This window comes from Cupressus sempervirens, chromosome 9 (assembly GCF_028749045.1).
Source record: "Cupressus sempervirens isolate cs-2001-9-10 chromosome 9, ASM2874904v1, whole genome shotgun sequence".
In the NCBI taxonomy this organism is placed as follows: Eukaryota; Viridiplantae; Streptophyta; class Pinopsida; order Cupressales; family Cupressaceae; genus Cupressus; species Cupressus sempervirens.
The window spans coordinates 693,769,849-693,795,086 of record NC_143126.1 but is presented as its reverse complement, the minus strand read 5'-3'; the positions used below and the strand labels follow the sequence as shown (position 1 = coordinate 693,795,086).

At 37.9% G+C, this 25,238-nt stretch overlaps 1 protein-coding gene across 1 annotated transcript in view; it reads left to right on the top strand.

Moving 5' to 3' along the window:
* The first annotated feature begins 9,501 nt into the window (after positions 1 to 9,501).
* LOC149540612 (uncharacterized) overlaps positions 9,502 to 25,238 on the top strand; it is a 38,942-nt gene continuing 23,205 nt past the window's right edge. Inside the window, exons 1-3 of the mRNA XM_089802721.1 lie at positions 9,502 to 9,798; positions 9,913 to 10,095; positions 10,255 to 10,383. Of these exons, the coding sequence (XP_089658847.1) occupies positions 9,502 to 9,798; positions 9,913 to 10,095; positions 10,255 to 10,383 (609 nt within the window). The remainder of the gene's footprint in view (positions 9,799 to 9,912; positions 10,096 to 10,254; positions 10,384 to 25,238) is intronic.

Here is a 25,238-nt window from a genome sequence, read left to right as displayed (position 1 = left end):
TCCTGTTTTGTCAAGCCAGCAAGGGGAGGGAGAGATTCTAGAGACATCCATTCCTTCGATGCATCAAGAGCTCGCTTCTCCTATGGTTCCACAAAAGCAAAGGAGGGTCAAGGTTAGAATGAACAAGAGGCAAATAGTTCATAAAAGATTAGTGCCCAATCCCTCTATTCCTGAAACTATTCCCGAGGAATCAGATGAGGATGAAATAGAGTCAGATGGGGAGGAAGAACAAGTGCCTCTACAAGGGAGAACCCGACTTGCCAAAGCTACAGAATTGGAAAGAAAGAAGAATGTCACAAATATCCCACCACCCACCCAAGCTGAAATAGTAGAGCTCTCTTCGTCGAAAGATGAAGTACAATGATGGGTGAATGAGCAAGGAGAGCTAAGTGATAATATTCTCTCCATTCCAGATTTTGATTTCATGCCAGTGGGTATAGAATTGGTTGGAGATAAGATAAGAGATACTCCTATAGGTGAATCTCAATAGCAAGATGGGATGCAGATGCCATCTGAGACACAAGGTCCTCATCCAACGCCCCCATCTTCACCTCAGTCTATGATGGTAGATAGGGTTTTAGTGACACCTCCACCTCCGAGTTCAGAAGAACATGTTCAGAAGGAATCATCATTACAAGGAGAACCAGAACCAAGGGTTACTAGTGAGCCATCAAAAGAGGCACAGGTAATGGAATGTATACAACAACCTTCTCAAGAAGTTGAGGATCAAACTACGGGATCTATAGAAATTGAGACTACAGAAGAAGAACCCTCACAACAAGAAACTCCAAGCAAAAATGACAAAGGGAAGGAGGTAGCTGAACACATCCCTTCATCATCTAGAGCTAAGGTTGGAGAAAGACATATCCCGAGATGGTTCCGAAAGGAAATAATGAGAAGTGCTAAGCATCAATTCCTTGCTTCAGAGGATGATATCTGTGACATTGTAGAGATTTTGAGCAAGCCTGACTCTCCATTACAGGATGCAACACCATTTGCATTCATTACCACTACTCAAAATCAGGACCTATTTGCACAAGTGGCTCATCCCCCGAAAGGTACAGATGAAGAAGTTGTCAGCCTTTAGGACTATGAGGTAAAGGATATCACATTAGGGAAACCTACATGGGATACTTCTTGACAAATGATGACTATGGGAGTCAAAGAGGTTCTTAACCACATGGAACGTGATGAGATTGAAATCAGAGCACTTCGAAGGCAAGTTGAGATCTTGAAAGGATATCTAGCTGAAGTTATTGGTCCTCTTGACTCTGAACGCCTCGAGGAGACTTTGACTACCATTCTGAAAGAAGGCGAAGGTGTACGGCTTAATCCATTTTTTAGAGCTTGTCAGGATTGGCGAGACAACCTTGAGGATAGGGGTATCACTATAATTACAGGAAGTCTAAAATTATTGCATGCTACATAAGACAACGTTGATAAGATCGTGGCAATTTTGAGGCAGGACTTCAACATTATGGATGAGGTACGAGTTTGGGGCAAGGATTTGCAAATTCTACAGACCATAAAAGGACAAAGGTACCACATTTTGATTGATGTATATACTGGTGAAGAACTAGACATGATAGATGATTGGATAGAAAAGATTGCAGAGGGAAATAAAGTGATGGAAACATTGCATGATGAGATACATAGGCTCAAGGACCAAGCTCGAGATCAAATTTTGGAAGCAGAAAAGCTATATAGTGATGCATGCTTGGATATTTTTGAAGATGAAGAATGGGAGAAGCTTTTACCAGTTGAGGTAGTTGTGGAAAACTTCAGAAAAATTTTAGAGGAAGCATCGAGTGATGAAGATATCAGACAAGCCTTCAGGACAGAAGAAGCATTGTTAGAGTTAGATACCAAACTCGGGGATTTTGTAGAAACTCGGATTGAGGTGGACAACTACAGACAGAAGGTCAAAGATAAGTATGAGGCTTTGGATCTTCCTGATGCCGCTAAAATTATTGAGATTATAGAGAAATTCAAGAGCAAATATCCAAATATATCTTTAGGATGAAGATGAACAAAACCCAGATGCCAGAATTTCAATTTTGACACTTAGAAAGTTTTTGAGGTTTTTGACTCAGTCGAGGTCTGCAACTCCGCAACTTCGCAGGTCCGCAGCTTCGTAGGTCCGCAGCTCCGCATTTTCATGAGGCTCCGCAATTCAAAAGTGCGCTGACAGTCAACTGCCAGTTCCAAAAATAGCACTTTCCATGCATTGGAAACACATTTTGATGACAAGATAACTCCGAAACACATCAAGTGAAGGGCCAGCTTCTATTTTTGGTGTCTCCATGCACTTCTACTTCGACTGATGGCTTCCTCCTATTTTCTCTCTCATGCTTTCATTGTTTTTAACATGTAAAGGGCTCATGCATCCAATTAATGAATAAAATATGGATGGAGTCCCTCCAAGCACCAGTTAGATTACCAGTTTGTATATATTTAGTTTGTTTTAATGTTTTAAAGGCATTTTTTATTGCATTAAGATATCTCTCACTCTCAACACAAATTGAGGAGATGATTTCTTATAAATACCCCATTGTAAAATGTAAAAAAGGGCCGCCGTTATTATGCAATAAAGTTATGCTTTTGGTGCTCACATTTGGAGTGCAGTTATTCTTGCCTGAATGTGTCATTGTTTTGTGGATTCTATTCATGAGACTGTGATTGAGCCAAAGGTTTATTGCATTTTTTTTGGTTGTGCGATCTTTTAGTTTTGGTGTTTGCTACAGATATATGAATTCTATTGACATAATGAGCTTGAGAAGAGATCACCCGATTGTGTCTACATAGCCTTTTGTCTCGCATGAGCACACTTTTCATGGCCTTGCAATTTGATGAAGAGTGAAACATCATTCGATTTGTTACAGATTCTTGTCGACAGTTGCATCAGTGGATTCTAGGAAGCACTGCTCTTGTTTTCATTGGTTTCCTACCGATTTCTTCGAAGGTTTAACTCACAGCATGTTGTGTTCTGTAGCTTATGTCCGTTTAGGAATTTCAATTTCAAGTTATTTGATTTCAGATTATTTGCTTTTAGTTTCGTTATTTGCTTTGCTAACCCCCCTATTAGAATAAGACCTCATACTAGCTGCATTGTTAGAGTTGCATTCATTGAAAAAACAGAAAATACAAAAACATTGTTCTTTTGGTGTGATATTTTGAGACAGCGAACAGATTTTACTTGATTCCAAGGTAAAAGAGTTTTGGAACCAACAAAGGCCTCCTCGTGAACATTCACATTTATCTTCTATTGAGCGGATTTTGGTACGTCGCAAGACAAACACTGAACCTTGGAGTGGATCCTTAAAAAGATTTGCTTTTCAAGAGAGTAATTACACTATGGATTCCTGCCGTTGACCTCGTGCAAAGCAAATACCCAACAGAAGTGGCGCTAGAAGGAGGGCCTGATACAAAGAACATACTCTTGGAAACAAGAAAGATTTGATCAAATTTCAAAATTTTTGCATGCTTGCAATAATCTACCCTACGTAAAAGGTTCATAAATCACTTCTGAAATTTTTAGAAATTCAGCTCCGCAGCTCCACAGCTCCGTAGCTTCGCAGATCTACAGCTCCACAAAACTCTGTGGTGCACAAAATTCAGAAGAAGTGAGGAAGTGTACTTTTGCAGAGGTGCATTTTTTCCTATATTGATACAAGCTGGAAGATATTGATCCTAGATCCCCATTCCAGCGAGCATTAAGATCTTCACCAAGTGCCCAAGAATTTCTAGAGCTTACTCATTTTCGTAAGCCACGTAGTGATAGAGGAATACCCCGAATTCAACCACTTCCATTCGACATTTCATCATCTTCTTCTACTCCACCACCCATTCAACCACTAGGTGGACCTCCACATATTCCAACACACCCATCACCTTTCAACCCGCCTTTAGGTCCACAAAATCATCCGATGGCCTTTTTTGCAAACGCAGTTGATTCACCCCTTAGCTTGAGAGGTGCCCTCCATGACCTCCCGAAGAATCCTGAGAAATTATGTCCAAGGTTTATTTACAGAGAAACAAGAACCATTGAAGATCACGTCAAGATTTTTAAGGAAATTTGCAACCCGAAGCAAATTGCTAATGAAGATGTGGTTCTTCATTTATTTCCCTACTCTCTGGGGGAGATTTCCTTCAATTGGTATGTGAACCTACCACCAGGATGTATTGGAGATTGGGACACTTTTGAAAAATCATATTTGGAACAATTCAAAACTTTCATCAATCCAGCAGTGATACATCAACAATTCATATCAATAAAAAGGGACCTAGCTGAAACAGTTTCACGCTTCAATCATCGTTTTCATATGGCCTACCGCAAGTTGGAAACACCGTACATAATTTTGGTTGAAGCTGCCATCCAAGTTTATTTCAATGCCATGGATATTCTTACTGCAATTTTTCTAAGAAGACTTCCTGCAGCAAATATTGACACATTGGACAAAGTCTTTGCAGAAGCAATCACGTTCACAAAGCAAGCTAATCCTAATGGAGGAGGAATGATGCTTCCTATGCAAACAGTTCCTACCATGCCAATGGTTCCTGTGGGAGCACTCACTGTACCTAGTCACTTCATACCTATGAACCCAGTTCCATTGCAACAGGTACCTGCTCCACAAACTCAAGCGATAACATACCCAAGGTATGAGCCCTCAAAAACAACCTTCTTTGAACAAAAAGCAATGGTTCCTATGGAAACAGATAACAATCTCCTTTCAGAAGTTGGTCAGATGAAGAAGACCATGTCACAGATGAACAATGAGTTGACTCATCTTAGATTGTCACAAGGATAAAGTAACAACTTCCAGAGAAACAATGTTGGCCCCTATAACAACAATTTTGGTCAGAATTACAACAGGAACTTCAACAATAACAGTAACAACAACGCAGGAAACAATGGCGGAGGGAACAACTTCAATCCTCCAGATCGCAACAATGGCTTCCAAAGACAAAATCGACAATGGAACACTCGACCAAATAATGGAAGTATTCCTGTTGATAATAACAACATTCAGTATGCTGATATTAATCAATATGATGATGGCCCAAATATGCCTAGCAATGATGGTGTGTACTACAATGGTAGTCAGGATGTGAATCAAAACCTGCCAATGAATGATAATCTGCCTCCTATTCAATTCAATGCAATGCTATTAGAATCTTACGATCCTACACAGAATGTACAAGTGGAACAACAAGCAAATGAAGAATTCTTGTTCCCTTTTAGTCAAGAACCCGATCTTCAACATGATGAGATGTTTGCCTTTCAAAATGATAATCGAAACACATATAATTTCAGAAACAAGAGGGATCCCTTGACCGATGGAATTCCTCCTGGTTTGCAACCAAATCCACCTGATCCTAGAGCAAGCAACAATCCACCACTGGTAAGGCCAGCCCAAGGAGGAACACAGTATCAGAATCAGGTGAACATACCAACAATACTGAAGAACCCTGCTTGGTCTACTGAAAAATATAACGCAGTTGAAGACCTGAAGAAAACAAAGGCCAATATGTCCATGTTCGACATGTTGCAGAATTATCCACAACAAAGAAGCACTCATGAAGACATTGGATAATACAAAGGTTTCCCATACTACGAATAATGTCCCTCAAAAGACGGTGCCGCAACAAGTAAATGCCGCAGAAGCTATGCCCACTATGTTTAAGGACAAAATCGAGGTACCCCCATTTTTGCTGAGCATAAGGATATATGGAAAGAATCTTCACAATTGTCTTATTGATTCAGGAGCTTCGTGTAATGTGATGCCATTATCAATAGCTCAAAGGCTAGGAGTTGATCCTCAACCCTCTAACCGAGTGGTAATACAGTTGGATAAAACAGAGGTAAAAGTCATTGGAGTATTAAAAGATGTGCGGATATAGCTAACAGTTGATCCTCGGATCCAGGATATTGTTGACATAAATGTGGTGGACATCCCAGAAACATACGGATTACTCCTGAGCAGGGAGTGGAAAAAATGTCTTAGAGGATGGTTCTCCACAGATTTCACTCAATTATGGTTGCCCTGGAAAGGTTTGAACAATCAAATCAAGATAGATGCTGAGCCCAAACTGAAAACAATGATCACGGATTACAACGCCCTGAATGAGGTAGCATTCTTACAATTTGACTTGGGGTCGTATAAAGTGATGGCATTGGACCTGGTTCCAAACAAGACATCTCAAGAGAAAAATGAAGAACCTAAGGTGTTGGTCCCCAAAATTGAGATCGTGACACAATTCATAGAAAGTATGGTGACTAATCTACAGTGTTTAGGAGAGGAAGCTGACCCTAGTGTCCTCCTCCTTCCAAGATTTTGCTGGTTGCACAAAGTTAGTCATTCAGAGTTTGAATGTTCAGCATGCCAAGAAGCAATAGCAAAATTTTTGACACAAATAATGGGAAACAAAAGTACGAAGACCTCCAGTGAAGAAGTTATCCAAAGTCAAAATTTAGTGAATTCATCCACCTTTATTGAGCAAACTGAAGAGGAAAGTGAAGATTTAAATGTATCATACAATGATACCTCTTCAGATGGTGGAGGTTTGTCTTCTCCTCCTCCCAGGATGATCAAAGTTCAAAGAAGAAGACGATATGTCAAAGGTAAAGGATGGACTTCAATAGTCATTCATCCTGAACCTAAAGTCGAACAAATCAATGGGCTAATAGGGGAAATTTAGGAGAAGCAAGAAAAACACACTCTTCCTTTATCCATGGGATATGAAGGAGATTCATCAAGCCCCACACAAGAAAAGTTACAATGGGTTCTCAAGAAATAGTCGTTCAAGGCTCAAGTAAAAGAAAAGTTGAGGACAAATAAGCACAAAATCAGAAAACCCAAGGAAAATATAGTTTGGACACTCCACTTCGATGGTTCCAGATGCAAATCAGGAGCTGGTGCAGGTATTGAACTAATCAACCCAAAAGGTAGGTCTTTCTATGCCGCATATCGATTGCAGTTTAGATGTACTAATAATGGCGCAGAATATGAAGCCTTGATTCGAGGACTTCTCTTTGCATTGGAAAAGGGAGTTACTGCTCTTATAATCGAAGGAGATTCTCAACTAGTGATAAGACAAGTAAAATCCATATACTCATGCAACGACAAAAGATTAATCGCTTACAGGAAAAGGGTATGGGATATAATGGATGACTTTCAAGCTCTAAACATCAAATCCATTCCAAGAAGAAGGAATGTGGTAGCAGACGCCCTTGCAATTTCAGCTAGCACTTTACAACCAGTAGAAAAAACAAAGTTGAAAAGATTCTCAGTTGAATTAGTTGCTATTCTTGCCATTCCTGACAATATCACAAACTTTCAAGTCTTTCAAGATGATCAACATATACTCGAGTTTATTATGTGCAGTCGCCATTTCCAAGGACAAGAGATTGATGATACACTTGAAGACAAGCTTGAAGATGATGAGATTGAGGATGACGATGGAATCCTTAATTTTAAAACCAACAACATTCAGAAAGGGATGGTTGAACTTGAACGCATCTTCGACCGTGACGAATCAACACTCAATAGAAGGGCAACTCAAGAGAAAGGAATCGAAGAGTGTGACTCATACAATTTAAGCACAAATGAAGAACCAAAAATGGTGCAAAAAAAAAAAGCATGCAATCAAAAGGAAAGGGATGACATGCTCAAGTTGCTCACCAAGTATAAAGATGTGATTGCTTGGAGTTATGAAGAGTTAAAGACTTATGATCTTGATATTATCACACTTGACATCCCGTTGAAACCAGATGCTAAACCTTTTCGGCAGAGACAACGACCAGTGAATCCGATAATTGAACCATTGATTATGAAAGAAGTTAAGAAATTACTGGATGCTAAGATCGTATTTCCTATCCATCTTTCCACCTGGGTAGCAAATTTGGTCCCTGTATGGAAAAAGACTAGAGAAATTTGCCTTTGTGTTGACTTTCGTAACTTGAATTTGGCATCTCAGAAGGATAACTACCCTCTACCCTCGCTAGATGAAGTGTTGCAAATCATTAATGGTTCAAAGATGATGTCATTCTTGGATGGTTACTCAGGATATAACCAGATCATGGTTGACGAAGAAGATAGGCTAAAGACTGCTTTCACAACCAAGTGGGGAACGTTTGCCTACAGAAGGATGCCTTTCAGGTTGATTAATGCAAGAGCTACATTTCAACAAGCAATGGATGAAGCTTTTAAAGGATTGATAAACAGATGTATAGTCATCTACATGGATGACTTGACTGTCTTTTCAAAAGATCAAAGTACTCATATTGCTGATCTGAGGCAGGTATTCAATAGATGTTGTAGGTACGACATATCACTCAATCCCAAGAAATGTTCGTTCGGTGTTACTAAAGGGAAGCTCTTGGGACATGTCATTTCTGAGGTTGGAATTTCAATTGATCCTAATAGAGTTGAATCAATTCTAAAGTTAGCACCCCCTCACAGTCGGAAGGAGTTGAAATCTTTTTTTGGAAAGATAAACTTTGTACGCGAATTCATAAGTGGTTTCGCGGAAATAGTCTGCCCCCTCAATGATTTACTCAAAAAGGGGGCTAAAACAGAATGGGTACCAGAGATAAAGAAATCCTTCCAAGATATCAAGGTTGCCATTTCCACAGCCCTTGTTTTGGTAAGCCCAGATTACGAATTACCTTTCAAGATCTATTCCTTTTCTTTCGAACATTCTTGCACAGGGATCTTGACGCAAAAAAGAGAGAAGGAAGATGAGCGACCCATTGCTTTCATGAGTTGTCCTCTAAAGAACGTTGAGTTAAAATATTCAAATCTTGATAAATAGTCCTTTGCGTTAATCAAGGCAGTGAAGAAGTTTCGTCACTATATACTTAGAAGTAAGGTGTATGCAATTGTACCTGACCCAGCAGTAAAAATGCTTTTGATGCAGAATGAACTTGGCGAAAGAAGAGGAAAGTGGATGGCAATACTTCAAGAATTCAATCTAGAGATTCAACTTATGTGATTAGTCAGAGGTCAAGGATTATCCAAAATGATCGCTGACAACCAAGAAGGAAATCAAAAGGAATTCAAATTTGATGATGAAACTGATGAAGAAGATCAAAAGAAGATGGTTGTGTCACAAGTTGATATCAATCAAGGTGTGGTGACAGATGTATGGTACCAGGATATTGTTTATTATCTCCTACAAGATCAATGCCCCAAATGGATGAACAGTTTGCAACATAGGGGACTTAAGATGAAATGCGAGTCTTACAAGTTACTTGATAACAAGTTGTATAAAAGGAACTACGAGGGGATTTATTTGAAATGCTTAGGACGTGAAGAAGCTAAGGATGTCCTAGAACAGTTTCATGACAAGTATGGTACAGGACACGGTTCAACAGAAGCCACAGCACACATGATTTTAAGGTCGAGTTATTTTTAGCCCTCAATATTCAAGGATACGTTTGAACATGTGTGTTCCTGTCATACATGCCAAACTAGTGCTAACAAAGAAAGGCACCCAACAATGCCACTTCAACCAATATATGAGGTGCGCTCTTTCGCAAACGAGGTGCGCCCTTTTGCAAAGTGGGGACTGGATTTCATTGGTCCAGTAAACCCACCGTCATCAATTGAACACGCATTCATCCTTACAGCTACCGATTACTGCACACGTTGGACGGAGGCTGAGACTTTTAGAAATTGCACTGCTAAGGTGGTGACAGACTTTTTGGAAGAGGACAGTGTTACCAGATTTGGAATGTCATTCGCTCTTGTATGCGACAATGGATCTGCATTTGCATCCGCATTTTTAACACAATGGGTGTTTGAAAACAAAGTCATCATCAGATTCTCTTCAAATTATTACCCGCAAGGAAACGGGGTAGCGAAGTCTACGAACAAAAATTTGATCACTGTAATAAAATGACTGCTGAAGGAGAACCCTCGAGATTGGCATACACAATTGAAATACGCCTTGTGGACAGATCGGGTTAGAGTAAAAAAGGCCTTGGGTACTTCTCCCTATCTACTTGTTTACGGGCAAGAACTGGTATTCCCGCTCAATCTTAAGATTCCTGTTTTAAAATTCATGAGTGGGTATGTGGATGACATTGACAAAGTACAAATTCGATTGATGAATCTTCTAGAAATGGAAGAGAAATGAACAATTGCATTGGAACACGTGGCTAAACATCAAGCCATTGTCAAGAGATGGTTCGACAAGAGGGCCACCATAAAATCTTTCAAGATTTCTAACCTAGTCCTACTTTGGGATAAGGCGAAGGAAAAGCCGGGAAGCCATACTAAGTTTCAACGCTTGTGGACAGGCCCATATCAGATTGCGAAAATTCTCGGAGAAAACACATTTAGGCTAAGTTCCTTACAGGGGGAATTTTTACCTTTGCCCGTAAATGGGCAATTTCTGAAACATTATTTTGAAGCCTAAAAAAAATTTAAAAAATTAAAAAATTAAAAAAAAGAAAGAAAAAAAAAGAAAAAAGAAAAAGAAAAAAACAAAAGTTAGATTTTATTTTTGCATCTAGAAAGATTTTTCCTTTCTGCAAGTGTGTTTGATTTCAAGTCGTGTGTTTGCTTTCAGTCGTGTGTTTCCTTTCAGTTGTGTGTTTTGTTTTCAAAGTTGAGTCCTAGGGGGTAAGGTGTACTTGAGATTTTTCTCATGATTCTACTAACCACTCTTTGGTCCCAATTTCAAGAAGGGGTATTTCTTCGTCAAAACATTCAGACGATTATGCGTTGTGCACCAACCGAACATTGGACATTTCTTGTGGAAATAAAGGGTTTTTCAGTCAAGAAATCAGGACTCTAGACTAACAAGTTCTCAACACTTTGCAAAACTTAAAATTTGATCATTTTAGGTGTTGTTGGATTGAAGTCAAAGATGATGAGGGATGATTCAAGCTCCAACTGGTTCAAATGGGAGGGGCCTCCTCAGAGATAGCTAAGACCATTGATTGGCGTGAGAGTTTCTAAAAAGTTCTAAAAGAGGAATGCAAGGGATGTTCATAAGAGATCGAATCTGAGAAACGACACCAATGTTCTGACTACATAGTCTAAGCATAGTCAGGATACAAAAGAAATTTATAATTTAAAAAAAAAAAAAAAAAAAAAAAAACGGTGTTAAGAATGAAGGATTCCAAAGATTTGAAAAGGCTCCAAGATATGTTCTCAAAACAGAATAGTTTATGTTCAAGTATTGCTCTATCAAAAGTGGCATTTCAAACAACATGGAAAAATTCTTAAAAAGGCCTGAAAATCAAAAGAACGTGACATCCCACCAAGAGCCCTCGAACTGATTCTCTCATCTGGTCGATCAATTGGTTGATAAAAGTCTTCGTGGAGATTTCGAATGAATGAGCTAGGAGGAGTGGAAGATCATTTTTGAGTTGTCAGAAAATTTCAATGGACTACATTCTAAGGCATCGAAGGGAACGAATTCATAACGCACACACTGAGCTTCAAAGTTTTGAATCCTGGTATTTTGACTATGAAGTCATTCGAAATAAGCATGAGATGTTCAAAGCTAGGTTGATGTCCAATACAGTCGGAAGGATGCTTGCTGATAAAGAAATGCTTAACACATTTCTTCCTTTTTTGGGGGCTATTTGTTGTGGTATTCACAACACACGCCCCATTCCGAGTCTGGAATGGGGACCCCCTAACTTTTTTTTGACTCCTGACTCTCATTTCGAGAATTGGGAGAAGAAAATTAGTTTATTAGTTAGATTATTTGAGTCAAAAAAAAAAAATCCCGCGCAAGCGCACATACCGAGGCATGCGCATTTTGTAAGAGCAAGCAAGGGGAGGGGTTATAAAACCCCCTCCTTCCTACCACTATTTTCATTTTTTCCACTATCTTGTTTGGCTAAGGGAGGAAGGTGAGGAAAATTCTTCCCCCCCCCCCCTTCTCTCTCTCCATTTTTGCACCGCGCGCTGTGGCGCTCTTTTGGGCAGGCCATGCACACGTCGCACCATCACATCGCCCTTTTGGGCGTGCCGCATGCGCGTGCCTTTAAGGTCATGCATGCGTCGCACTGCCGCGGTGCTCTCATGGGAGTGCACGCCTTTAAAGGCCACAAGCACGCGTGGCACTGCTCAAGCCTCCTGGCTGCGCACGCGTGGCGCTTTGCAGCGATGTCCCTTTTGCGTGGAACGTGCGACCGCGGCCATCTCCCTCACTTTTTTTTCTTTTTTTAAAATTCTTATTATTTTTTATTTTGTCAAAAAAAAAAAAATCATAAGTAAAATAAAATTGGTTTTTGAGTATCATTTTTTTTTAATGTGTTTTATGTATCCAGTAATTAATTATTTTTTCTTTTTGTGACATGCAGGTAATACAATCAAATGGCGTCCACATCCGGATCAATAGCAAAGCCAGTCGTATACAAGTTTCAAGGTGTAACCCCGAAGTCACGATTACACAATGAACACTCTGAGATCAAAGACACAGAATTTGGACACACGGACTTGGGACAATTTTTGAGGGTTTGTAACAACCCAACTGAAAGATCTTCTTTGAGATCCGCCTTAATATGGTCTGGATTGGTAAATGCAACATCACATCCTAAGGCTGTTCAGTTAGCTCAATTGATCATGACCTTATCCCGACATTTTGTTCCTGAGGAAAGGGTGGTAAAGAGTGTCATTGGGGAAGTAGTCTTAAGAGGATCTAGGACCTGATAATATCGAGAGAATCTTTCACTTACCCAGAGCTGATCAGTTTATCAGGCTTTCATATGAAGCAGCTGAGAGGTGGCATAAGGATCATCACCAGGAGGCCATGGACATTATATATTCCTCATACTTCATTGAGAAGCCATCTCAAGGAAAGACAATCAGCAAAGTAGATATGGCTCGAGGATATATGAGGGATGACATTGGATATTCAATCATTCTCCTGAGCAAAGTTATGGGATTGCCAGCAGTAGGTCATCTCGCTCCATTCAGGGTTAACTTCATTGAAACCATCAAACACGCAAAGATGCCACTAGATTAGGCTACCACACTTAGTGAGAACTTGTGTAATCGGGCTACCACACTTAGTGAGAACTTGTGTAATCGGTTGCGGACAGTAAAGGACAAGAAGAAGTTCTATATGACTTCTTATGTGATTTATCTACTTGCAGCAAGGGCCACCGACTATCCCGAGTTGTACAAAAAGGGCAGTATGCAGGATCCTAATGCATGGCCTTATATAGTTTATCCTCAGCTAGTTAAGAAAAAGCTCTCGCCGCAAAGCAAAGAGTACCGAATTGTGAATGATGCCTTTATCTTCACCATCATTCAATTCATCGAAGGCGACTATGGAAAGAGATTATTTGATGAGGCCAAGGCACAAATCACAGCTCTCTATGCATATTTTATCTAGTTCCAGACATTCACATACATTCGGGTCGGTGGTGCATCTATCCATCCAAAGAAGCTCCCAAGGTACCCAAGTGATAAGTTGGTTCTGATGGAAATTTATCGGCAGATTGAGTCAGCCTATGAGAGGATCAAGAAACAACGAAGGCCTTGTTGGGATTGGCCTTTTGTAATAGGGACATACCAAGTAAAGAGAAAGCAAGATATCCCGACCTTCGAATGGGAATGGGAGAACTATCCGCTTGAGGAATATAACTCTCCCCTGCCGTTCTTTGATAGTGTTGGTAAAGTGGAAAATTTGGCATGAAAAGAATTCTACCACAAGGATGCTATTGAAGATCATTGGATGAATGCCACAAACGATTATGATGTCTGTATCAAGGACTATTGTAGAATGACTTTGTATTTAGCAGAGAAGGCTTTCCATTTGACCATCCCAAATGAGATACGGATACAAGATTCACAGGAGCTATTAGATCCCTTATTTAATACAAATAAACTTGGCGAGAGGCCCATTCTGAATGCAGAAATTGATAGAGAGGAAGGGGATGATATTAATCATCGAGCAAGACATGTCATCAGAATGACAAAGAGTTGGATCAAGAAACCCTTTTTGCTTGATCCAATTCCGGATACAGTGATATTCCATATACATGGTCGCCCAGAAAAGGTAAAGGGGAGGAAAGTCACAGTTCCTATCTTTGCGCTCCAGTCTCCTATCAGGCCAGAAACGATCTACCAGCTTGATAATCCAGTGGGATATTACCATCCACCAGAGAAGAAGAAAGAAAAGAGGAAGAGAGCCTCTCCTCAGAGGATCCAGAGAGAGCATGTTGAAGAATAGGCCCCTTTGCAGCAACATGAATCTACTCCCCAGGACCCCCACGACTCTGGCATTTCTCATTTCCAAGTTGATTTTCCACTGCCTCCTGTTTTGTCAAGCCAACAAGGGGAGGGAGAGATTCTAGAGACATCCATTCCTCCGATGCATCAAGAGCTCGCTTCTCCTATGGTTCCACAGAAGCAAAGGAGGGTCAAGGTTAGAATGAACAAGAGGAAGAGAGTTCATAAAAGATTAGTGCCCAATCCCTTTGTTCCTAAAACTATTCTCGAGGAATCAGATGAGGATGAAACAGAATTAGATGGGGAGGAAGAACAAGTGCCTCTACAAGGGAGAACCCGACTTGCCAAAGCTACAGAATTGGAAAGAAAGAAGAATGTCACAAATATCCCTCCACCCACCCAAGCTGAAACAGTAGAGCTCTCTTCATCGAAAGACAAAGTACAACGATGGGTGAATGAGCAAGGAGAGCTAGGTGATAATATTCTCTCCATTCCAGATTTTGATTTCATGCCAGTGGGTACAGAATTGGTTGGAGATAAGATTAGAGATACTCCTATAGGTGAATCTCAATAGCAAGATGGGATGCAGATGCCATCTGAGACACAAGGTCCTCATCCAATACCCCCATCTTCACCTCAATCTATGATGGTAGATAGGGTTTCAGTGACACCTCCACCTCTGAGTTTAGAAGAACATGTTCAGAAGGAATCATCATTACAAGGAGAACCAGAACCAAGGGTTACTAGTGAGCCATCAAAAGAGGCACAAGTAATGGAATGTATACAATAGCCTTCTCAGGAAGTTGAGGATCAAACTATGAGATCTACAGAAACTGAGACTACAGAAGAAGAACCCTCACAATAGGAAACTCCGAGGAAAAATGACAAAGGGAAGGAGGTAGCTGAACACATCCCTTCATCATCTAGAGCTAAGGTTGGAGAAAGACATATCCCGAGATGGTTCTGGAAGGAAATAATGAGAAGTGCTAAGCATCAATTCCTTGCTTCAGAGGATGATATCTGTGACATTGTAGAGATTTTGAGCAAGCCAGACTCTCCATTTTAGGATGCAACACCATTTGCATTCATTACCACTACTCAGAATCAGGACCTATTTGCATAATTGGCTCATCCCTCGAAAGGTACAGATGAAGAAGCTGTCAGCCTTTAGTACTATGAGGTAAAGGATATCACATTAGGGAAACCTACACGGGATACTTCTTGACAAATGATGACTATGGGAGTCAAAGAGGTTCTTAACCACATGGAACGTGATGAGATTGAAATCAGAGCACTTCGAAGGCAAGTTGAGATCTTGAAAGGATATCTAGCTGAAGTTATTGGTCCTCTTGACTCTGAATGCCCTGAGGAGACTTTGAATACCATTCTGAAAGAAGGGGAAGGTGTAGGGCTCAATCCATTTTTGAGAGCTTGTCAAGATTGGTGAGACAACCTTGAGGATAGGGGTATCACTATAATTACAAGAAGTATGAAATTATTGCATGCTACACAAGACAACGTTGATAAGATCGTGGCAATTTTGAGGCAGGACTTCAACATTATGGATGAGGTACGAGTTTGGGGCAAGGATTTGCAAATTCTATAGGCCATAAAAGGACAAAGGTACCGCATTTTGATTGATGTATATATTGGCGAAGAACTAGACATGATAGATGATTGGATAGAAAAGATTGCAGAGGGAAATAAAGTGATGGAAACATTGCATGATGAGATACATAGGCTCAAGGACCAAGCTCGAGATCAAATTTTGAAAGTAGAAAAGCTATATAGTGATGCATGCTTGGATATTTTTGAAGATGAAGAACGGGAGAAGCTTTTACCAGTTGAGGTAGTTGTGGAAAACTTCAGAAAAACTTTAAAGGAAGCATCTAGTGATGAAGATATCAGACAAGCTTTCAGGACAAAAGAAGCATTGTTAGAGTTGGATACCAAACTCAGGGATTTTGCAGAAACTCGGATTGAGGTGGACAACTACAGATAGAAGGTCAAAGATAATTATGAGGCTTTGGATCTTCCTGATGCCACTAAAATTACTGAGATTATAGAGAAATTCAAGAGCAAATATCCAAATATATCTTTAGGATGAAGATGAACAAAACCCAGATGCCAGAATTTCAATTTTGAGACTTAGAAAGTTTTTGAGGTTTTTGACTTAGTCGAGGTCTGTAGGTCCGTAGCTCCGCATTTTCATGAGGCTCCGCAATTTAGAAGTGCACCGACAGTCAACTGCCAGTTCCAAAAATAGCACTTTCCATGCATTGAAAACACATTTTGATGGCAAGATAACTTTGACACACATCAAGTGAAGGGCCAGCTTCTATTTTTGGTGTCTCCATGCACTTCTACTTCGACTGATGGCTTCCTCCTATTTTCTCTCTCATTCTTTCATTGTTTTTAACGTGTAAAGGGCTCATGCATCCAATTAATGAATAAAATATGGATGGAGTCCCTCCAAGCACCAATTAGATTACCAGTTTGTATATATTTAGTTTGTTTTAATGTTTTAAAGGCATTTTTTATTGCATTAAGATATCTCTCACTCTCAACACAAATTGAGGAGACAATTTTTTATAAATACCCCATTGTAAAATGTAAAAAAGGGCCACCGTTATTATGCAATAAAGTTATGCTTTTGGTGCTCGCATTTGGAGTGTAGTTATTCTTGCCTGAATGTGTCATTGTTTTGTGGATTTTATTCATGAGACTGTGATTGAGCCAAAGGTTTATTGCATTGTTTCTGGTTGTGCGATCTTTTAGTTCTGGTGTTTGCTACAGATATATGAATTTCATTGATGTAACGAGCTTGAGAAGAGATCACCCGATTGTGTCTACATAGCCTTTTGTCTCGCATGAGCGCACTTTCCGTGGCCTTGCAATTTGATGAAGAGTGAAACATCATTCGATTTGTTACAGATTCTTGTCGACAGTTGCATCAGTGGATTCTAGGAAGTGCTGCTCCTATTTTCGTTGGTTTCCTATCGATTTCTTCGAAGGTTTAACTCGCAGCGTGTTGTGTTCTGTAGCTTATGTCCATTTAGGAATTTCAATTTCAAGTTATTTGATTTCAGGTTATTTGCTTTCAGTTTCGTTATTTTCTTTGCTAACCCCCCTATTAGAATAGGACCTCATACTAGCTGCATTGTTAGAGTTGCATTCATTGTAAAAACAAAAAATACAAAAACATTATTCTTTTGGTGTGATATTTTGAGACAGCGAACAGATTTTACTTGATTCCAAGGTAAAAGAGTTTTGGAACCAGTGAAGGCCTCCTCGTGAACATTCACATTTATCTTCTACTGAGCAGATTTTGGTACGTCGCAAGACAAAGACTAAACCTTGGAGTGGATCCTTAAAAAGATTTGCTTTTCAAGAGAGGAATTACACTATGGATTCCTGCTGTTGACCTCGTGCAAAATGAACGCCCAACACTTCCTATGCTTACCAAGGTCAAAACTACAAAAACCCTTGGTACGACAGAACTGGAAAAGAAAATCCTAGCCGAGTGGGATGGTAGAGGCATGAAAATTAGTAGTGTTATAGATGCATAATTGAAATTTGGAATTCATGTCATTGCTCGTAAGATATATAATTCAAGATGACTGAACAGTGTGTCGTGTGAAGCCGTGGACCTTGCATATAAGGTAGTTAAGAATAACTTGTCATATGACCTTGCAGATCTATTATTGAAATAATTCAACAAGAATATGGAAAGTATTCATACATCAAAGAATAACTCATGCAAATTTGGTTCACTGTTGACTTTTCTGTTCTTCTATGTTCAAAAAAATTTCTCATCAAAAGGCATAGTAGTTTGGAGAAAGGACGTGCTCGTACTTTATCAAATAAATGAATATATTGCAAAAATGGGTGAAAAATTTGCCAACATCATGGACAACTACTTCGATGCATTCAAAGAGAAAATGAAAAATAGGTTCAGAATTCCAAAGAAGCTAGTTGAAGACTACAAAGATGATGTATATTTCATGGTGGACAACGACAAGGTATATATCCATGCAGTTAGGCCTAGAATTGTATGGATAAAACCTCCTTGCTATGAGGTAAATATTAATAAAACAAAAGATATCATTAAAGCTGTCATCAATGAACCTGTCAATCTCAAGGCCCCTTATTTTGGAAGCTATGATGAAGCCAAGGCGAGGATAGATCTAGAGACGAATCTCGCTTAGGTGGTTAGCAAAGGAAAGAGGAGGATAACTAAAATGAAATCAAGTGTACCTCTCCTATTAACCGAGGGAAAAGGAGAAGATGTAGATGAAATAGAGGATCAGGAAGAATCTGAGAAAGAAGAAGAACCTTTGAAGAAGAAAGGCAAGGTGATCATCACCAAGCCACCCTAGCCATCCTTTGCAGTTTTCACAAGAAGGTCAAGGAAAAAGGCCACTCAAGCCATCCTTTACAATTTTCACAAGAAGGTCAAGGAAAAAGGCTGACAAAGAAGGTGGTGATATCATATTCAGCCAACCTCCACGCACCTTCTAGGATAGACTTAAAGAATTGAGAGAAGGAGATGGTATAACCAACTTCAAGGCTTTAAAGTATGAGACCAGAACTGAGGAAGAGTAGAAATAGATTGAAGATTTGGTCATGGACAAAATGGGTCAGTTGAATTATTCTCCTAACCAACTAGCCTCACAAATTCCTAGTGTATTACTAGAGGAAATCAGACCAAGATGGGAATTCGCTAAGTAAATTGTCAAAGACATATTTGCTCAAACTTTGAAGCAGCTACTACCAAGCATGACAAATGCTGAGGTAAATAAGTCATTAAGAAAAAATGAAAATAAGATGACTCTCAAATTCAATACTTGTTTAATTGTGATGAAAGATATTGAATATGTTGTGAGGAATGTCACAAATACTTGGAGAAATGTCTATCATCTCCACAAGCCTAGTAAATATCCAATAGAAATAAAGGATGATGAAGATAATGATGACAAGGATGAAGAAGCCACATCAAGCTCAAAGACAGCTTTAGCAAGTTTGATTGTGACAACAATAGATAATTCAAATGTCCAATCACTCTTCACTCCCACACAGCTCAATGTATCAATGGCAAAAGTGATCTCCACTTCATCCATCGAGCTGCAAACTCCTTCTTCAGCTACCGAGTTGGTATCATCAGTCATGGATACAATAAATTCTACAATTATGACCTCTTCAGTTATGGGTACATCTGTGGTAAACTCTCCAATTTTGTCTACTTTAATTTTGGATACTTCAATTTTAATCTCATTAATTTTGCATTCATCAAGCATTTTTTTAAGTACTCTGTAAGTTATTATTGCATCAGTTTTCACTGCAAGTCCAAGTATATCTACTATAGTTTCCATCCCAGACACAAAAGCATTAAGTAAAAGGTCAGCTGAACCTAAGGCTCAACTGAGCATAAAACTCTTCGGAAAAGGAAACAAGATAGAGGATGACATAGATTTAGACGAGGAGATAGAAATTCCCAAATAGGATATTCATAATCTCTCTATAGATCAAATGCATGAAGTTGGTGAAATTCTTCAGAAATGGGTAAAGCAACAAAAATTAAGAGAAGAAAGAGATAGAGAGTATAAAATTATAGATGATGCCAATAATGTTTTGTCTGAGGCTATAGGAATTGAGGTTGATACTTCTCAACATATTTTGTTGCAATTAGAAGAAGCAGTCCAAAAGTTCAATGAGGAAACTAATGGTCAACACAAATTGATTGAGAAAGCTAAAAGGAAATTTGACAATAAAGTGTTGGAGCACATTGCACAACAAATTGCCATTTATCAAGTTGAACTTTCAACAATTTTGGTCAATTTTGAGACCTCCTGCACCAATGTGACATCACTTTTTGGTAAGCTATGTGATGTTTTTGAGTTCACAAAGGAAATAAAGGGAAAACTATCAAAAATTGATAACAATCTGCAAGCCAGTGCTCAGTAGTTGCAACTTGACCCTAGTTCAAGCTCTACACATCATATGAAGATCAAATTTTTGTCAGACATGTAGGCAGAGTTGTTAAGAGAAGAAGCAAGGATCTGGTCAACATTGATAGATATTCAAAATATGATCCTTCCTATCATGGATTCAATGCAGAAACATATTGTTTACTCAAAAACCTTGATCCATGACAACAACTTCTCTATTGCAGATCACATGATAAAGCTCTCTGCAGAAGTACAAATTGCACTAAATACATGCAAAATTCTATAAGAAAATTGGATAAAACATTGGCACTAATTCTTAAGGTACATTGTGATTTCTTATCTAATTTTGGTGTCTCCATGTAAATAAGTTTTGAATAAATCTTTTGGCATTATTGTCAAAAAGGGGGAGAGACACTTAGTATGCTATGTATAGAGAGACACTATGTATATTGTATGGGGGAGAATCATGCAAAGGGAGAGAATGTATATAGCAAAGAAAAGGTTGCAGATATGTTGTATAGTATACTGTATATACTTGCAAAGACAAATTCTGAAAAATCTCAAAAATAGTATACCCTACCGAGCTAGTATCACATGGTGATGTAGATAAGTTTAGGCTGATAAATGTTTTCATCACTAATGCCAAAGGGGGAGATTGTTGACATATCAGTCAAGTTTTTTATTAGTGACAACACTTATTAAGATTCTATATGGCTACCGAGCTCATTAAATAGTCTACAGTGTTTTCCATGTAATTCAGTAGCCACCAAGCACTACAGTTGCTACCGAGTCTTCTGGACTATTTTAGTGGTTACTAAGTGAATTTAGTTAGCATGAAGTCTAGCAGTTCAACCCAAGCATTTAAGTGGTTACTGAGCTATATGATGTTTAGTGTTTACTAAGTATAGTCATAGTAAACAAGTAATCCAGTTTCTACCAAGTTATACAGTATCTACCAAGTCACCAGTGCAGACCGAGTTCAAGACTACTTTGAGGTGATTAGTATGGACTGCCCTTCTACATCTACCAAGTGCATGATGATGTCAAGTAATGACAATGGATGTCATGTATCAGAACTTCATCAAGTCAGTTTTCCAAACTTGAGTATCTACATATGGGCCAACTTTTTAATATTGGTGTTAACTTGTATGATGGCCGACTTTGTAATCATGTAAATTGGATTGGTGAATATGTAATGTATTGTATCATATCCAAGTGTGGAAATATATGAAAAAAGGGTGTGTAAGCATGCAAATGTGAACAAACAACAGATAAAGTGTATTGCAAGGCCATATTAGAAAAGGAGCAGTAGAGACATATCCATCACAAAAAGGTGATCAGTACATCAAGGAATCTCTATCAACAATTTAGTTGTAAGTCAGAGATCTATTGTTTCATCCTAACAGGTGAACTAGTCCAAATCCTTTAACAAGGTAGACTTAACAGTCTTACAAAAATCTCTTTATAGAGTGCATACTTCATTGTGTGTTTGTAAAACCTCTAACACGTTGGACCTAGCAGTCCTAATTGCTCCTAATAGGGCAAATAATTAGAAGTGATCAATGTAAGCCTTAACTGGCCAACTTTGTGCTATAGTATTGAAGTTTTGTGGGTATCATCCCCAACCCAATTTTACTTTCTTTTTGGAAGGTTTCTAGGTCACCAAATCATTGTGTTCAAGTGTTGTGAATGTTTTATATTTTCAGTATCTCATGCATGCAATTAAATCATATATATGGTTATTGGATTATTGCAATTAAGTTTTGAAATTGATAAAATTTTAGAAGTTATTGATTCACCCCTCCCCTCTCATTAACCTAGCTTAGTCTTGAATATTTCCAACAAGGGAAACCTTTGATTAGAGGGAAAACCCTAGCGAGGATAGCACCTGTAAGATAGTGTACTAATATACATGTTCCTTATGAAATGATATGGTGATGTTAGGATTCAATTAAAACAATCCTTGTTAGAGAAAAAATATCTATTACTTAAAAGGTTCTGACCTTGTTAAAGGTTAATAAAGAAACAACTAGGTCCACTGTCTAAATTGCTCTAGCAACTATGAAGATAAAACTTCAGGATAACATATCAAAATCAAGTGAATTGATTGATTCGCAACTTACTTACCAAAACAAATTCTTTGAAGCCCAAACATAATCAACCAAGTCGATCTTTACTTTTCTCTTATCATCCAACCTTTAATTTTTCATTCTTTGACCATATACAATATATATGACGATTTACAACCAAGGAAAACATATTTTCTTTATACCTTCCAAATAATTAATTGGGCCAACATGTTAAAGCTCCCCCAGAGTACAATTAATAACATGAGACTACACTAAGGCATACAGATCTTCATAAGCATCTTTACTATGATTATATTAAGGTTCACACAATATAATCCAATTAATACATTTTAATATAAAGAAAAGTGTATTTCATTAACCTAGTCGGATGCTAGCAAAACATATTGTGTGATTCACAATAGTGACCATTCCAGAATAAATCTTAAGCCTTTGTATCACAAATGTAGGTGAATGAATATTTATTCTACCACAAACTAAGTTTGTGATGTTATTTCCACCTTGCTGATAAGATATATCACATATGTCATAAACTATCTCGATCAATATTTATTATGCATTGACCTACTTACCAACCTTCACCAAATGATATGGAACTTATCTATAACTAAATATAAAATCCAACAAACATATATATGATATCTATAGTCATCCTTCTATACAAAACTAAACTCTCATAGTTTACCATGTTATATGCTAACTTCAGTACTCCAATAATTACCCTACGATATACAAAATCTTTGTTTGTCTTGATTACATAAATATACACTATCATCAATGACAAAACATATGATCAATACAACACATAAATAGTGCATTTAGGTTCCAACAAAACTTTTATTTCTACTTATCTCCCCCTTTGGCATTGATGACAACATATGATGAAAAATCATCAATCCAAATATAAGCTTTTGAATATAATTTTTTGAATATTCTATGTACACAATAGAATCACGTATTCACGAGACTTCAATGCAAAGTGTAACCAAAATAACAATGAACTAATTTAGACCCAAGAATTCACTATTAAATACAAACTACATGAACATCTCATATTTCCCTAACTACAACTACTAAAATTTCTCTCAAACCAATACCTTAGTGATAGTTCTAGAACAAGAGTATGCTATTAATGCAAATCTAGGTAAGTCTATAGGAGATCTCTATGAAATGCCAATTATATGAAGATAATAACACTAAAATGCTATGATATGTCCATGCATAATACTAAAATAATGCTAAAAAATGCTAAATAGATATCAAAATGATGTTAAAATGACATTAATTCTCAACAACAATCATGTTAAATGATAGCTCTAAATGCCTATAGTATGGATGCCTACAAACTTGGGTCCTTTTGCTCTTGATTTTTCCTACTATTTATAGCATTTTAGGAGGGGGTTGGGGTAAGGATTAGGATTTTACTTTTCACTAGAGGATAATGGTAAAAACAAAAATATCTCAAAAGGCACCAAGAGGAAAAGTCCAACAGACTTAGTTTGTGAGGATAAATAAGGATTTTTCAATTCTTTTAATTTTAAAAAGGAGGATTTTCACTTCTGAGAGGATAAATGGCTTTTGTTGATTTATTAAAATGTCGCATTTACTTTCAACCTTTGTCTTTACCTTTTTCCTTCTTCTTTTTTTAATGATTTTATGAATTGTTTTCTCTCTTTTTAAAGTGATTTTGGTCCTTTTAGATTTGATAGGTGATTGATTGATTAATTGCTCAAATAACTTGATGCTCCCATTGATTTGAAAGTATGTTATTTTCCTCTAATTAATCGCTCAAATAACTTGATGTTACCATTGATTTGAAAGTATGTTATTTTCCTCTATTATTTGATTTTGTCTTTAATTTTCGTTGTTTGATCAAAATTCTCATTGCTTTAGGTCTTTGCCAATTTTAGGGTGTCTACAAATGCCCCTTTGTTCAAAGACTATCTTGATTTTTTGAATTATTTTTTTAGCCAATTTTTTATGATTAAATGTTTGATTGATGACGTTATGTTGATAATTTGATGTTTGATTGCCGACGTTGATACGATGTCTGATTGTTGATATTGTGTTGTTTGAAATCCTTTGTTCAAAATAATTTGCTTGAATGCCCAGTTCATTTGATTGTTGTTGAAATTGGCTAGGGTAGAACATTTTTTTATGTTTGGAAAATTGTGATGCCTCAATTTGATGTAGGTTATAATGCCCCCTAAGAAATTAAATTGGAAAAAAAATGATTGGCAATATGGGAGATTCCAATTTGATTATTGAAAAATTGTTGATGATAAAGTTTGACAGTAGACTTAGGTTGACATATATGTTTAAGTTGAAATGGAATAATACCCAAGTCGAAGAAATAGGTCAAAAGGCATTAATTTGGGCATAGAATGTTGAAAAATGGCATAAAACTGCCCCGAGGGAGGGTTAAATAGGTCAAAAGACATTTTACCCATTTCATTGTTACACTCCCTTTTCACTTTTTTTTGTCTTGGAGCTCTGAGCTAGTGAGGATGGTTGTCTCATTGCAAGAGCATAGATTCGAGAGGGGTCATTGATACGAGTGTTTGACCGACTATGGTACCCTAGTAAGTCATCGAGATCTTTCATAATTTTAAAATTATAAATTTTTGCATGAATTTTTAAGGTTTTTGTGCGAATTAGCCCCATAAATGCTTCGATCCAATGCTTTAGCACATTCAAAGTTTATTTTAGTGCATTTAAAATATTTTAGCACTTTTCTAGCCTTTAGTAGCGCATCTATGACGTGGAATAACGTATTTGAAATTGTATTGACATAGTGAAACAATGCATAGGGATAGGCTGTAGTGGGTTTTATAGTACTTTTGCATTCTGTAGCACATTTAAAATATTCTTTAGCACATATGATAACGTATAATAGTGCATATACATTTTAAGGTAGATGGATCATAGGCGATGAATTTTCATAAGCAGGGTTTTGCTTTGGTAGCGCATATGTAGGGGAATATAGTGTTTTTGTTGTTGAT